This window comes from Colias eurytheme, chromosome 2, assembly GCF_061535395.1.
Source record: "Colias eurytheme isolate Ceu_HAF_F1 chromosome 2, ilColEury1 Martin Lab GWU primary, whole genome shotgun sequence".
NCBI lineage: Eukaryota > Metazoa > Arthropoda > Insecta > Lepidoptera > Pieridae > Colias > Colias eurytheme.
The window spans coordinates 3,745,546-3,761,265 of record NC_142981.1 but is presented as its reverse complement, the minus strand read 5'-3'; the positions used below and the strand labels follow the sequence as shown (position 1 = coordinate 3,761,265).

At 34.2% G+C, this 15,720-nt stretch overlaps 3 protein-coding genes across 3 annotated transcripts; 1 reads left to right on the top strand and 2 right to left on the bottom strand.

Moving 5' to 3' along the window:
• The first annotated feature begins 1,444 nt into the window (after window positions 1–1,444).
• LOC149910190 (myrosinase 1-like) lies at window positions 1,445–4,005 on the top strand. The gene is made up of 6 exons (XM_090107461.1): window positions 1,445–1,474; window positions 1,586–1,716; window positions 1,820–2,481; window positions 2,567–2,881; window positions 3,209–3,447; window positions 3,799–4,005. The coding sequence occupies exons 1-6, from the start codon at window positions 1,452–1,454 to the stop codon at window positions 3,959–3,961; spliced, it is 1,533 nt and encodes a 510-aa protein (XP_089963587.1). The 5' UTR covers window positions 1,445–1,451; the 3' UTR covers window positions 3,962–4,005.
• A 945-nt stretch (window positions 4,006–4,950) lies between these two features.
• On the bottom strand, window positions 4,951–6,697 carry LOC149910189 (myrosinase 1-like). Its single transcript, XM_090107452.1, has 4 exons — window positions 6,052–6,697; window positions 5,668–5,979; window positions 5,347–5,585; window positions 4,951–5,113 (listed from the first exon to the last, which is right to left on the bottom strand). The coding sequence occupies exons 1-4, from the start codon at window positions 6,619–6,621 to the stop codon at window positions 4,951–4,953; spliced, it is 1,284 nt and encodes a 427-aa protein (XP_089963578.1). The 5' UTR covers window positions 6,622–6,697.
• A 4,909-nt stretch (window positions 6,698–11,606) lies between these two features.
• Window positions 11,607–14,214, bottom strand: LOC149910188 (myrosinase 1-like). Its single transcript, XM_090107441.1, has 6 exons — window positions 13,977–14,214; window positions 13,766–13,896; window positions 12,963–13,627; window positions 12,578–12,886; window positions 12,170–12,408; window positions 11,607–11,847 (listed from the first exon to the last, which is right to left on the bottom strand). Exons 1-6 carry the CDS (start codon window positions 13,997–13,999, stop codon window positions 11,682–11,684), a joined length of 1,533 nt encoding a protein of 510 aa, XP_089963567.1. The 5' UTR covers window positions 14,000–14,214; the 3' UTR covers window positions 11,607–11,681.
• Window positions 14,215–15,720: the final 1,506 nt, after the last annotated feature.

Below are 15,720 nucleotides of genomic sequence, written 5' to 3'. Positions count from 1 at the left end.
CCTAACGGCTAACCTAACCTAAACTTGATTTTTTTTTGCGCGTCGACGGAGCCCCGCTTCGCGTGGCTCCTATTTCTGTGTAGTTTTTTTTTAAGAAACCTAACCTAACCTAACCTAACGGCTAACCTAACCTAAACTTGATTTTTTTTTGCGCGTCGACGGAGCCCCGCTTCGCGTGGCTCCTATTTCTGTGTAGTTTTTTTTTTAAGAAACCTAACCTAACCTAACCTAACGGCTAACCTAACCTAAACTTGATTTTTTTTTTGCGCGTCGACGGAGCCCCGCTTCGCGTGGCTCCTATTTCTGTGTAGTTTTTTTTTTAAGAAACCTAACCTAACCTTACGGCTAACCTAACCTAAACTTGATTTTTTTTTGCGCGTCGACGGAGCCCCGCTTCGCGGGGCTCCTATTTCTGTTTAGTTTTTTTTTAAGAAACCTAACCTAACCTTACCTAACGGCTAACCTAACCTAAACTTGATTATTTTTTTGCGCGTCGACGGAGCCCCACTTCGCGGGGCTCCTATTTCTGTGTAGTTTTTTTTTTAAGAAACCTAACCTAACCTAACCTAACGGCTAACCTAACCTAAACTTGATTTTTTTTTGCGCGTCGACGGAGCCCCGCGAAGCGGGGCTCCTATTTCTGTGTAGTTTTTTTTTAAGAAACCTAACCTAACCTAACCTAAAGGCTAACCTAACCTAAACCTAACCTAACGAATTAAGGGCGAATATCTCGGCCATTTTTTATTTTAGAGAAAAGTTGTTGCTATAAAACATGCTTATATTAGCGTAATCTTTACGATAAAACAATAATAAATAGGTGTTATAATGACACCAACTCCATCAAAAATTTTCTGTCCTGCGCCCCCTTTGCTTTAGTCCAACCCAACTAGCTTTAGTGTTAAAAGGTTATCTATTAATCCGAATAATCGGACGATTAAATTATTTTATTCATCCGGTAATCGGACGATTAAATTATTTTATTCATCCGGTAATCGGACGACTAATTTTATTTTATTCATCCGTTTAGCGGACGACTAGACACTTCGTTTATCATTTGTGCAACCATTTCACTGACTGTCGTTTTACGGCAAAAATTCGATAAAATTAGTTTGTTGACATCGAACCAGTTATGTATCGAATGAATTCATTAAAAATTAAAATTGTTGCATACGCTTCTAAAATACATATGAGGTAGATAGGTAGGTGCGAGTTATAAAATAAAAATTTAATTTGTAACCGATCTGCGCAATGTTTTAAATACGAACATGGGCCATGATCAGCATCAGATGCAGAACAATAATCAGTAGATAAGTATTTTATTTACAAAATAAACTTCCGATATGTCGATCATTTAGACATTTCTTATCGATAAAAACGTAAATCTTTTTTTATGCCATATAAAAGAGAAACATTATGTCGATTCATCACTTCTATAGAAGTCGGTTACAACAATGTTACGACTTTGTGGAGTTGCGTAAGTTATTATGTATTATGCAATAAATAATTAATAATAATCATATTTAATTGTCTTTAATTTTATATATATGTTTTTATTTCTGTCTATAACAAAAAAAAATATTTATAGGGTGCTGCTGCTGGTTTTTTCATCGGCGAGTGCAAAAAGTGCTCGTCATGAAGTACGAAAATTCCCAGATGATTTTCAGTTTGGAACAGCAACAGCATCGTACCAAGTAGAAGGAGCATGGAATGTTGATGGTAAAAACTTTAATTAAAAACCGGGGTATTTAAACTTAATTATTAACAATAGTAGGTCATCCAGAATAATAGTCAGAAAATAATGATCAACGGTTATTTACAGGTAAATCTGAAAACATATGGGATCGTCTGAGCCACACAACTTGTGTTATTAATAATTGTGACACAGGTGATATCGCCGACAACTCATACTACAAATACGAAAGAGATGTTGAAATGATGAGAGAGCTTGGCCTCGACTTCTATAGATTCTCATTATCGTGGACCAGATTGATGCCCACCAGTTTTCCAGACCATATTAATGAAGCTGGAGTTAACTATTACAATAATTTAATTAATGAAATGCTCAAGTATAATATTAAGCCAATGATAACCCTGTATCACTGGGATTTGCCACAAAAACTACAGGACATGGGCGGATGGACTAATCCACTCATCGTCGACTGGTTTGTGGATTACGCTAGAGTTGCTTTTGAATTGTTTGGGGATAGAGTTGACACATGGTATACTATTAACGAACCAAGAGAAATTTGTTACCAAGGATATTCTTCAAATTCTAAAGCACCACATCTAAATATTACGGGGTATGGTGAATACCTGTGTGCCAAAAATTTATTGGTTGCTCATGCAAAGGTCTACCACATGTACCACAATGAATTTAAAACAAGTGACGACAAAAAAATCGGTATTGTATTTAGTATACGTTGGTTTGAACCAGAATCTGAGGAACATACGCAAGCAGCCGACGTAGTGTCACAGTTTGAGGTAATTTGTTCTTTAAATAACAATCTTACTTGTTTATCTTAATAAACATTTAATATGCAGATAATTAATTCGCTGGTATTTTTAGTGGGGTCAATATGTCTATCCTATATTCTCGGAATCTGGAGACTGGCCTCCCGCAATGAAAGAAAACATCGGTGCCAATAGTGCTGCACAAGGATTTTACAGACCGCGATTACCAGAATTTACGCCAGAGGAAGTGTCTATGATTAAGGGTAGCTCGGACTTCTTTGGGGTCAACCATTACACGACTCTATTAGTTTACAGAAATGAGTCGGTGGACGGATTATACACTGCTCCTTCCTATATGCACGACATGGACGCAGTTTATTACCAACCTACAGAATGGGAATTTTCATATCCCGGTTCCACATGGTTAAAGGTACTTTATTATTATGTTTTTTTTTTTGTGTACAATTCGATCAATTCTTTGATTTCTTTAATACGTGTTATGAAGCGTTTATGGTATTTTTTATCAAGTCATAAACTAAGAATGAAATCGCGATATTGTTAGTACATTAAGCACATCATTATGTATGAAATCATCAGTGAATATTTAATTGCGTTCTTCCTGTTCGGAAAATAAACAAATCTGAAAATACTTCTCTAGAGTTACTTTTCGGTATACAATAGAGTCTACCTAGATCATAAGAACTAAACTCAACTAAATATTTACTTTAACAAAACTTATTTTAACTTTTTTATCTAGGTGGTGCCATGGGGCTTCTACAAACTTTTGACTAAAATAAGAGAGGACTTCGGCAACCCGCCCGTGTATATAACTGAAAACGGATGCTCTACCACTGTTGGTCTTGAGGATGATAATAGAGTTTCTTACTACAAGCAATATCTAAGCGCTATGTTGGACGCAATGGAAGAAGGATCTAATGTGAAAATATACACTGCGTGGAGTTTAATGGATAACTTCGAATGGTACTATGGATATGAGTGAGTATTATGTTTTTATGTTTATTGGTATAACCTCATAGAAAATGGTGAGTTTAGAAATATAAATAAGAGAAAAAACGATTTATTATTAAGTAAATTAACATAAATTTTAATAGCATCTTGCAGTCATTAGGGTGCTTTTCCAAAAATAATGTCGAGGATGTGTAGCGAGAAATGTTTTTTAAAGAACCAATCATATCCCTTCATTAATTTTCTCGCAAATCCTCGTAATTTGTGAATAAGCCCCCATAGTGTTTTACCAAATTCTTAAAAACGTTCTTCAAACCTTGAAAACGTGAAATTTCAAGAATTTTGTTACAAATACCTGATTTTGATAACATTTACCTACAGTGACCGCTTCGGTCTATATGAAGTGGACTACGACGACGAGGAGCGCACACGCACGCCGCGCAAATCCGCCTATTTCTACAAAGAGCTCCTGCGTACACGCGCCCTTGACGTACACTATGAACCGGATATGTCTGTTCCTATGACGATCGACGAGGGACATTAACTATGATCAATGAGTGATATTATATTAAATTAGATTCGTAAAGAGTTGGTTGTTTTATTTTCATCGAACATATTAAGGAAATCACTAAATATACACCTTTCTAGTCTCATCTTTTTGATATATGGAAGTAACTCCGTACTTTCTTCAATTACAAAACTAAAATAGTAACTTATTCATAAATTAACAGTGCAAAATAATAACGGAGTTATAGTAGTTACTTTCAGTCTGTAGTGGTCTGTAGTCTGTAGTACCAGAAAAAAAAATTCTTCATAATTTATGAACAGGAACGTTCATTTGCGTTTTTTGTTGGACAATACAATTTAAATAATTTGTTGTAGATAAGCATGTTGCAATAATTAGAAGGAATAGGGCATTTTCATCCTTCCAAAAACTCTACATCCTATCCTACTAATATTTTAAATGCGAAAGTTTATGAGGATGGATGTATGAGTATATGTAGGTGTGTATGTTTGTTACTATTTCACGCAAATAAAACTGAACCGATTACAATGAAATTTAGCACACATATAGAGTGTAACTTTTATTACCACAAAGGGTAGTTTTTATCCCGGAAATCCCACGGGAACGGGAACTATGCGGGTTTTTCTTTGCAAACGGAGAAGCCGCGGGCGGAAAGCTAGTCATTTCATTAATCATAATTTTTAAGTCATAGCTCATAAGTGACCGATAAGACGTAAAAGAGAAAGGTATCAGAGAAAGGTATCATTACCTTTTTCAGTTTATAAAATATCTGCTCATTCGCCTTGATAGTTTTATTTTAATTTAAAGAGCATACAAATTGAACAAACAAGACACATGAACCTTTAGATATGTGAGCAGTGCATCAATTTAACAATGAAAAATTATCAAATTCTCAATTATGACGTTGTAATAAAAATATTGGTACCTACCAAAGAATTCGAATAGAGTTTTTAATTTTAGGCTTTCAGTAAAACCAAAAATTCGTTTTGGTATGTTCATTTATTCATTTAGTGACCCTCATCAATAGTAATAGGAGCTGAAATGTCAGGTTCGTAGTGCATGTCTAAAGCCCTAGTTCTCAATATTTGTTTGTACAAGTAGGCTGACTTGCGGGCTGTGCGCGTGCGCTCCGGGCTCGTGTAGTCAACTTCATACAGACCAAATCGATCGCTGCAAAAATGATTACAAGTTTTACAAAGATTATTATATCTTATCTTATTTCGATAGAAAGAAAAGATCTCCCATTGACTTAAGCTGATTAGATTTCATCTTATTTTTAATATTACAGAAGAGATTACATACCCTCATTCATATACCTACATAACATATACACACAATTTTAAAAACATTACATAAGTGCAATAGAATTTTCAGTGTACGATAATAGTTATACAACAACTTACTAGTATCCTTGCATCCATTCAAAATTATCCATAAGACTCCAAGCAGTGTAAGCTTGGACATTTGACCCTTCGGCCATTGCATCCAGCATTGCGTTCAAATACAATTTATAGTATCTGACCCTGTGGTTATCTTCCAAACCTTCTCTACCTAAACAACCATTTTCAGTAATGTATACTATAGGATTTCCATAGTCATTTCTAATTTTTGTAAGCAGCTTATGGAAGCCCCATGGCACGACCTAAAGAAAAAAAAGTTAATTTTATTTGTAAAGGACTATTCATAATACATTTATAATAATTAATATCTATTTATATTAGTACCTTTAACCATGAGGATCCTATTTCGTCTTCAAAATAATTTGGTTGATACGGAATAGCTCCGATGTCATCATAATATGAAGGCGATTCGAAGTATCCTTCAACAGTTTCATTTCTATAAACTAAATTTGTTGTATAATGATTGATACCCAAAAAGTCAGAACTGCCCTTAATCATATCTATTTCCTCAACAGTAAATTCTGGTAACCTAGACCTCAAAAAGCCTTGAGCAGCACTTTTTGCAGCTATCTTCTCCTTCATTACGGGTGGGAAGTCACCGGTTTCCGAAAAAATGGGATGAGCATATTGACCCCACTGAAACAGGAACAGACTGAATAATATGTGATACCTTTTTATATAATGCAAATAAATAGATAGTTACTATACCTCAAATTGTATCATTTCTTCTGCGGCTTCAACATCATTTTCTGTTTCCGGCTCATACCAAGATGTACTTAGAACTATTCCAATAGATCCACCTTGTTTGGGTTTAAATTCATTATGATACATATGATAAACTTTAGCGTGAGCAACCAATAAATTTTTGGCACATAAGTATTCGGCATAACCAGATATATTATATAACGGAGCTAAGGTTTGACCTGCATATCCTTGGTAACAAACTTCTCTAGGTTCATTAATAGTGAACCATGTTTTGACGCGATCTCCGAATAATTCAAATACTACTCTCGAGTAATCTGTAAACCAATCAACCATGTGTGGATTCGTCCATCCACCCAAATCTTGCAATTTCTGAGGGAGATCCCAATGGTATATGGAAATCATCGGTTGAATATTGTACTTAAGCATCTCATTTATTAAATTATTGTAATAATTTACTCCAGCCTCATTAATTTGATCCGGGAAACTTGTAGGAAGCAATCTAGACCAAGAAATTGAGAATCTGTAAAAGTCTAGACCGAGTTCCCTCATCATCTCAACATCTCTCTCATACATATGATATGAATTGTCTGCAATATCACCGGTGTCGCAATCTCTTACTGTACATGGTTTTGTATGTGTCAGGCGATCCCAAATATTTTCAGCTTTACCTGTTATTCAAACATAGGTATTATTTAAATAACCAACACACATTTCGAATACATTGTATATTAAACTAGAATATTACCATCTTCGTTCCACGCCCCTTCAACTTGATAAGAAGCAGTCGCTGTACCGAATAAAAAGTCTTCAGGGAATTTCCTTACTTCATGACGACCTTTATTCGCATTAGCTGCTGCGAAAATCAGGAGCAATCTAAGGGCAAAGTTATACATATAGCATTTACATCTTATTTTATATAGGTACATGAAGTTATTGTTTTTTACATAACTTACATAACTCCTGCATAACTATGCATCTTCGTTAGATGACTCAGTTGGGTAAGGTTAGAAATGTTGTTTCCTAGAATGAATCCACTCATATATAAGTACATTTATCAGGTATTTATTAAAAATGATGGACATATCAGTAAAACCCATGCACCGATCTGAAAACATCTGATATTAAATAAAAAAGTGGCGAAGCTCGAGTTAGATACGCTTCCGATTGGTTCTGTTTAGATGAGATGAATATCCAACTGTGCATATCGAAATTGTAATTAGTCCCATTAATAATAGGCGGCTTTTCAATTTGCTCGTTTTTATTAACAGGAGAATTGAATGTTTAAGAATTTTCGGCCATGTAACAATCATCTAAAAAATAATGAATGAAATCGTTGCTCAATAACGCATTGAACAATTAGGTATACCTCCTCTGCTGAGAAAGCTTTGGAAAAGTTCTCGACATATTGTAATAATTAACACATACATAGTATAAACTTAAAACATAACATTTTCATGTGAATTCATTTGTTTCGGATAAAGTAGAACCTCTATAAGTTGAATATCAAGGGAGACGCCAAAAAATTCAAGTAATAGTTTCCAACTTATGGAGGATTTCGCCTTAGGCGGATTTTGATTCGACATAAAGAGTTTGAGGTTTATTCTTATAAATTTTTTAGTTAGAGAGGTAAAATAAATTAAAATTAAACTTGCTGAGGTGACAAACATATTTTTATTTATTATAAATCAGCATTATTTAAAATCATTTTAAAATAAAAAGTATGGCATTAAAAAGTCGGTATTTTTGTTTGACTTTAGATAATTTGGTTGTTCTCTATATAGAGCATTGTCTAATCTATAAAGAGCAGAAAATTCTTCTTCTTCAGAGTTACATGTCATCTTCGGTTTTCTGAGCTACTGAATCGACAATTTAGTCATCAGATAATGCAAACACGTGTTTACGTGAGTCATAAATTTATTATCGTATACTCCTAAAATTATTTCTAAGAAACAATAGTGTACTTACATTGTCGGCAAGTTCTTAAAGCCGGTAACTTATTTTTGTTCGAACAATAGAGGTAATAAATTCCAAATGATCAAGTTGTAAAGGTTGTATAAGGTTGTATAATAAAACGTTACTATGTTCGAGATACAGATAGTCCATTGAAAAAAAAGTTCTAGAGTGCGTGAGTTAGTAACGTAAGATGTTTCTCCGGAAACATGTCAAGAGTCCCTAGGTAATAAACATACCAGTTACCACATAATAAGTGCCATACTGTTACAAATCGTTTGACTTTCGCTATTTTTCCGACGAGTTCGACTAACGCCCACGCGACTAAGACGCCGGTACCAGCGTTCACACCATCATTTTTCTTTTTGTCATTGCGTACTAAGACCCCTGTAGAACCGCCATCCTGTTACAAATGACTCGAAATTTTGTGTCAATATCTCCCGGTTTATAAACTAAACTAATATTTTATTATTTATTGGTTTAGTCTATCTTAGAATTTGATTGTCTTTACGTTTAAATTATATAACATAATAGAAGAGTTTTTCTGTATCGGATATATTTTACAGAGTATTTCTATAGATTATTTTAATCTATCGACTCATCATTGAATAATTCTGTGTAGGCACTAAGTGGGCGGGACCTGTCCATGAAGTACGATAATTATTTGTATGACATTTTAACATAGACAATACAATCCTACATAGCGTGAAGCTGTCAAAAAGCAAATAATATAATGGACAGAGTATAGGTCTATCACTATCACTATCACTATCACTATCACTATATAGTATAAAACAAAGTCGCATTCTCTGTCCCTATTTCCCTATATCCCTTTGTACGCTTAAATCTTTAAAACTATGCAACGGATTTTGATGCGGTTTTTTTAAATAGATAGAGTGATTCAAGAGGAAGGTTTATATGCATAATAACATCCATTAAATAGTGGAGAAGTACTGTTATTTTTGAGGTTTCTAATGTGATGTCGTAAATAATTACATTTTCAAGCGACAGCCCAAGCCGAGGTTCGAGATCCCCGTCAAGGGGGGACGCCCTTGTGCATGTCGCTACCAGGGTGAACCTTCAGTTCACCCCCGCGTCCGCGTTAAAATGTAGAAGCCCTTCTGGCTAACATTGAGAAGCACCACACAAAAAAAAAAAACTAGATCCCCCTTGGGGGGGACTCATTCAATGGACTAAGAGGTGAAATTTAATTTTTCGAGATATAGAGTGAAAATATCTATCAAAATGGCTTGGAGGGACTCGGTGATTATTTCGACTAACAGAGGGTGAAGATTTCAAGTAATGGAGGTTTTGGTGTTTGAAGGGAAGGGAACAAAACATTTTTTCGAAATTTGGAGGTTTTTGACTTATCGAGGTTCGACTTAACGAGGTGCTACTGCAATAACTCAGACAGAGAGACAATATTTTTAGTAACTACCTTAGAGCTTTCGATTCTTATCGATTATTATTATCTACATCTAGAGTGCCGTCTAAAATTGTCTTCAAAATATTATCTATTAGTTAAGTATTTAAAAATGGTTGTTTTTTTATTTTTGTAAAACAAATAACTAGTTACATAATATTGGTAAGTGATTATAAGTTAACATCTAATGTATCGTGTTCAAGTAGTCAATAAATTAATTCTGATAATTTTAATTACTTTTTCATTTAAATCATTTTATTGTTTGGCATATAAAAATTATTACTCAAGTTTTGATATGTCATGCAACTCAACTTTACTGCACTATTGTTAACATTTACAAAGCTCTCTACATTTTATAAAACAAGGTTCTTTAATTTTTGTTAAGTGGAGAAATCTTGCATAGAACGTCTTACTGTGTTTATGTCTATCTATTCACAATAAACTTAAAAACTACATACAGCATCGATGTTTATTCTGTTTTCAGTAACGGATAGCGAGGTAAATAGCATCATCATCACTACATAGTTGATAGTATAATACAAAGTCGCTTTCTCTGTCCCTATGTCCCTTTGTACGCTTAAAAGTTAAATCTTTGAAACTACGCAACGGATTTTGATGCGGTTTTTTTTAATAGATAGAGTGATTCAAGAGGAAGGTTTATATGTATAATAACACCCATTAAATAGTGGTGAAGTTCTGTTATTTTTGAGGTTTCTAATGTGATGTCGTAAAAAATTACATTTTTTCCGCTTACATTGCAAACGCAGGCTGAACCCTACGAGTTTTATCAAAGTAATGTACTAATAGACCGGGAGATACTGACACAAAATTTCGAGTCATTTGTAACAGGATGGCGGTTCTACAGGGGTCTTAGTACGCAATGACAAAAAGAAAAACGATGGCGTGAACGCTGGTACCGGCGGCTTAGTCGCGTGGGCGTTAGTCGAACTCGTCGGAAAATAGCGAAAGTCAAACGATTTGTAACAGTATGGCACTTATTTTTCCTGTAAGTTTGAGGATCAACAAATATAAATACAAAATTTCAAAGATCTATGTGTTGGAAATCTTCACTTATATAAATTAATAATAAATTAAGTTTTCAAGTATGACAGCACTTTTTCCCCCTACTAGAAGTATGGCAAATATAATAATGGTCACATTTTATCAAATACTCTCCAAAAATCCAAATGCAATACTGGTACAAAAAGTTTGGCGAAATAAAAATTTTTTGCAGATTTTCGGCGGTATGGCGACCATTTGGAATCGTCCGAAAAGTATGGCATGGCGATTTTCGTAAATGGCTGCACGACGATAGTTACCTGTGCAAAAGTTAGCCTGGTACAAATGGTTGAATGATTGTTTTATTTAAATCAACACATTCGCATCGGTATGGCGGGCTGTAAGTCACACCGGAAAAGTATGGCATGACACTACCGCCTACTACTTTTTTATGGGCTATCAGTAAATTCTGAAATTTTTGTGTTACAAATCGTTTGACTTTCGCTATTTTTCCGACGAGTTCGACAAACACCCACGCGACTAAGCCACCGGTACCAGCGTTCACACCATCATTTTTCTTTTTGTCATTGCGTACTAAGACCCCTGTAGAACCGCCATCCTTGTTACAAATGACTCGAAATTTTGTGTCAGTATCTCCCGGTCTATAAGTATAATTATACACATTGAAAAGGTCTACAGAAAAGTCCGCGATGGTATATGTCTATCTCTTATGGATAACCCACAATAACTTTTTTTTGTCATTTACTGTTCACGACAAATAATGGCTAATTTTCGAAGCGATTTTAACCAATACAGCATAAATCCTTAAACTTTTAAATACCTTGAATACATTGTTCATTTAATATAGATCTATATGGCCCTTTACACCGTATGATTTAAGTGAATATTTTCGAAGATATTACAGATTTAAAAATTGCGGGACGTAGCGTTTGCGGCGGTACCGGCCAGCCGCCCGGCTATTATATATTTTATACCCGTGCCGAAGCCGGAGCGGGCATGTTTTTATATACAACGTTCACAGTTTTTCTGTAGTGTATCTAGTATCAGCATTGCACCCGTGCGAAGCCGGGGCGGGTCGCTAGTATACTATAATAATATGTAAACTTTTAGACAACACGGGCGGCCTGGTGGCCCGAAGGTATGACTATAAAATAAAACACAATCCTGCAATTTTCAATATTTAACTATTAACAAAGAAACATTATCAGCTATAATTCTATTTGATTATTCTATATGATGACTAGTAGTATCCTTCGTCAATGGTCAAAGGTATAGATACGTCAGGTTCATAGCTCATGTTAATGCTGCGTGTGCGCATAATTTCCTTGAAGACGTATGCAGATTTACGTGGAGTGCGCGTGCGATCTGGATCTTTGAAATCCACTTGGTATAATCCGAAACGTGTACTGTAAAAAGGGAAGAAAAATTCAAATATCAAGCCTAAAACTAAATAAAATTTATAAAATAGAGATTATAATTTTATAAATGATGAGGCATGCAATAAATTATACGAAGCTGGGCCTAAATTATTTTAATGCATGCATTCCTGATAAGAAAGGAGGTTTTGTAAGTACGTGTATATTCCGCACGATTTGTAATTTAACTTTTAATTTAACTTTCATAGTGAATTTTTTTGTTGTTTTGGTTGCGAAAATAAACTTATAGGACAACGTCCAAATTTACTAGAATTGGAAAGATATTCCTATGAAAATTAAATAATGCACTTACGTATAGCCTCTGAACCACTCGAAGTTGTCCATAAGACTCCAAACTGTATAACCTACAATTTTTGATCCATCTTCGATAGCGTCTAACACAGCATATAGATAGTTACGATAGTAGGTGACACGATCGTCGTCGTTCATGTCACGATAATTACCAATACCATTCTCAGTTATAAATACAGGAATGTTATTGTAGGCCTTTCTGATTTCGGTCAAAAGATTGTAGAAACCCCACGGCGCGAACTGAAACAAATTAAATGAGGACCATTACAGTCAAAAAGAAGTAACAATCTAGGTACGTCTTTTTGACTAAACTTCTAAGTTCTAACTAGACGAAAGATTATAACTGTACAAGTAGAATCTATTAAGATTATAAAAAATGATACCAAATATTATAAGTATTGAACATTACCATTGTTACGTTTGCTTTCCCGATTTGCCATTCAGATGGTTGAAAACTTCTAACACCGAGATCGTCGTCAAAGGATGGGCTCTCGAAATAATTCACTTCAGAACCATTTCTGTAAGTGTAGTGAGATGAATAATGATTGAGTCCAAACATATCTGAGGTGCCACGGATATATAAAATTTCTTCTTGGGTAAAACTTGGCAATCTAGATCTGAAAAATCCTTGTTCCCTACTTTTTTTTGCTATTCTTTCTTTCATAACCGCTGGGTAGTCACCGACGGCGGAAAATATAGGGTGTGCATATTGTCCCCACTGTAAAAAACAGAATAAACTGATTTCTACGATTAAAAAACCATTTTTTACGAAAGATATAAAAATAAATACATACCACAAACTGATTAGAATCATATGCTGATTGTTTGTTGTGTTTGTTCACTGGTTCGTACCATTCAGCGTTAATGGTTATAAAAATGGAACCATTGTAGAGCCGTCGGTAGACTTTGTCATAAATATGATATGCTCTAGCATGAGCTAGAAGTAAATTCTTGCTACACAAGTATTCTGCAACACCTTTAATATTTAAGGCCGGCGCAAGTAAAGTATTTCCATATCCCCAATAACAAATTTGATGTGGCTCATTAATAGTCACCCAGTATTTTACTCTGTCACCAAACAGATCGAAAACAACACGTGCGTAATCTCCAAACCAATCTACAATGTAAGGATTTGTCCATCCTCCCATATCTTGCAGTTTTTGCGGTAAATCCCAATGAAAGATTGTGACCACTGGTTCGATACCATGTTTGAGCAATTCATCAATTAAATTATTGTAATATTGAACGCCTGCTTTATTAATTTTATCCGGAAAGCTTGTTGGAAGTATTCTTGTCCAGGAAAGTGAAAATCTATAAAACTCAAAGCCAAGCTCTCGCAACATTTCTACATCTCGTTTGTACTTGTAGTATGAGTTGCATGCAACATCTCCATTGGAACAATCTTGTGAATAACATGAATTGGTGTGAGTTATATGATCGTAAATATTTACTGATTTTCCTGCAATTTTAAAAACCATTTATAGTAATAGTCTTAGTCTTACTAAGCATGATGAATATCTTTCTTATTGCCAAGACTTTAGCTTATTTTTTGTAAAAGACGTCAATTTAATACAATTTATCTAATGATATGATTTACCATCGGCATTCCATGCGCCTTCCACTTGGTATGATGATGTTGCTGAGCCGAGGATTAACCCTCCCGGTAAGTTCCGCACTTTATTACTATTACACGCAATTGCTCTACATTGCCATAATAAAATCACAACTCTGGAAAATTCCAAACGGACTCATGTAAAACAGTTCATTGTAAATTCAAATAATTATTTTCAAAGTCAAATAACACTTACAGAAATCCTAAACGTAGGTTCATGTTTCTGCTTGTTCTTTACGAATAAATGTACCAGTATTTATAGAAATCACTTTATCTTTAATTGTGTGTATGAGAGTATAGTAAGATATAATTCTATTGAATTTATTCAATAATTATTCACTTCACGTCCGTATTAAGGCCCCATTTCATAACAATATTACTCTAAAAAATAAAAATTGACGAAACGGCCATAATTGTGCGTGTTCTCTACTCACTGAAATGTTAATGTCTGGAACCGATATTTTATATCGACGCCTTTTATGGACTTCAAAAATTAAGATCTTCATACAACTATGTAGATCTAAATTTTCGTCGGCCTAAATATGAAAACTTAAAATGTGAATGTTAGTAAATTTAAATAATACGGGCAGTTATCGACTTTGTCGAAATAAATACATATTTCATGAAGGCAATAATTATTTAGGACAAATACATACTAGCGATGAAAAAACAAATATATATAGTGATTTTTAATAGGGCCATTTCATAATTTATAAACGAACTCAACACTGCATTTAAAATAAAGTTGTCTGTCTGTCTATACCTTGATGATGTATACTGAAACTACTGGATGATAATAAATGAAATATACTGTCCTGTCTACTGTCTACTATGTCTACTATAAAGCAACATACTATCACTCCGATATTCAGCACGATTCCCTTTGGTGAATGTCAAAACATATGTAAGTACAATAGCTTTATTGAATACCACGTGTTCCGAATTCCTTGACTAACTTCTAATATTGGTCCATAAATCTCCATCTGCTTTCAAATTCAGGTATTGATGATGACAAGTCATGGTACATAAGCGTTGAATGTAGAAGAAAAGGGTCCGTGGTTCGATCCTGGTGTAAAATAACAAAAAAGAAGTCAAGGTTGGGACCCAGGACGCTTATCCTGGAACAAATAGAATCTGCCCCATACTCCACAAGGCACACCTCTCACACATTTCAGTCTTCACCCTTATAAATAGGAGTGTGATTGGAGATGTGATTCCCAAGAATTAGACAATCAAGATTAACACAGAAGATACCTACAAATGTTTTTATTTAGTTTTAATTCATAAGAAACTCGTTTTATTGCTAACATTTTAACTGACGCAGATAATAATAATTATATTCGACGATAATTAATCAATTGCTAATAAAGGATAAAAATACTGGGTTTTTTGAAAAAAATTCCATAAGTGCCAAAAAAGGAACACCAAATTGCATAATCAACACCTGAAATGTTTTGAGTTTTTACCGCATCCAATGAAACTATTTGAATTCAGTTAAATGAATATAGAAGATAATTAGGTAATCGTCTATCAAATCTTCATTCTCAATTCTATAAAATCTATAGATTTCTTTGTAAACTAACAATAAAAAAACACACATTTTGATAGTCTTTGTTACTTTGGTGTCATCTCTTTGTCTGACAATTAATAAGTTTAATTTAAGTAGTTACTTAAGTCCTTTTTTAAACGTAAAATATAATATAATATATTTTTAAACCGAATCGGGTATAATGTATACGCATTGCTATTTGCTATGATGGTGTATCAAATCTTATAATATAAAATTAAATTGTAAATTTCCTTATCTATTCAAATGTCATGCCACATGCGTAAGTTAATGTACAAATTTTAAATCTCCATTTACATGTAGTCCAGAGCCCCTAGACAAGTGGCTTTCTATTAGCGTAAAGTTTAATAGAATAGATTATGAATGTATGAGA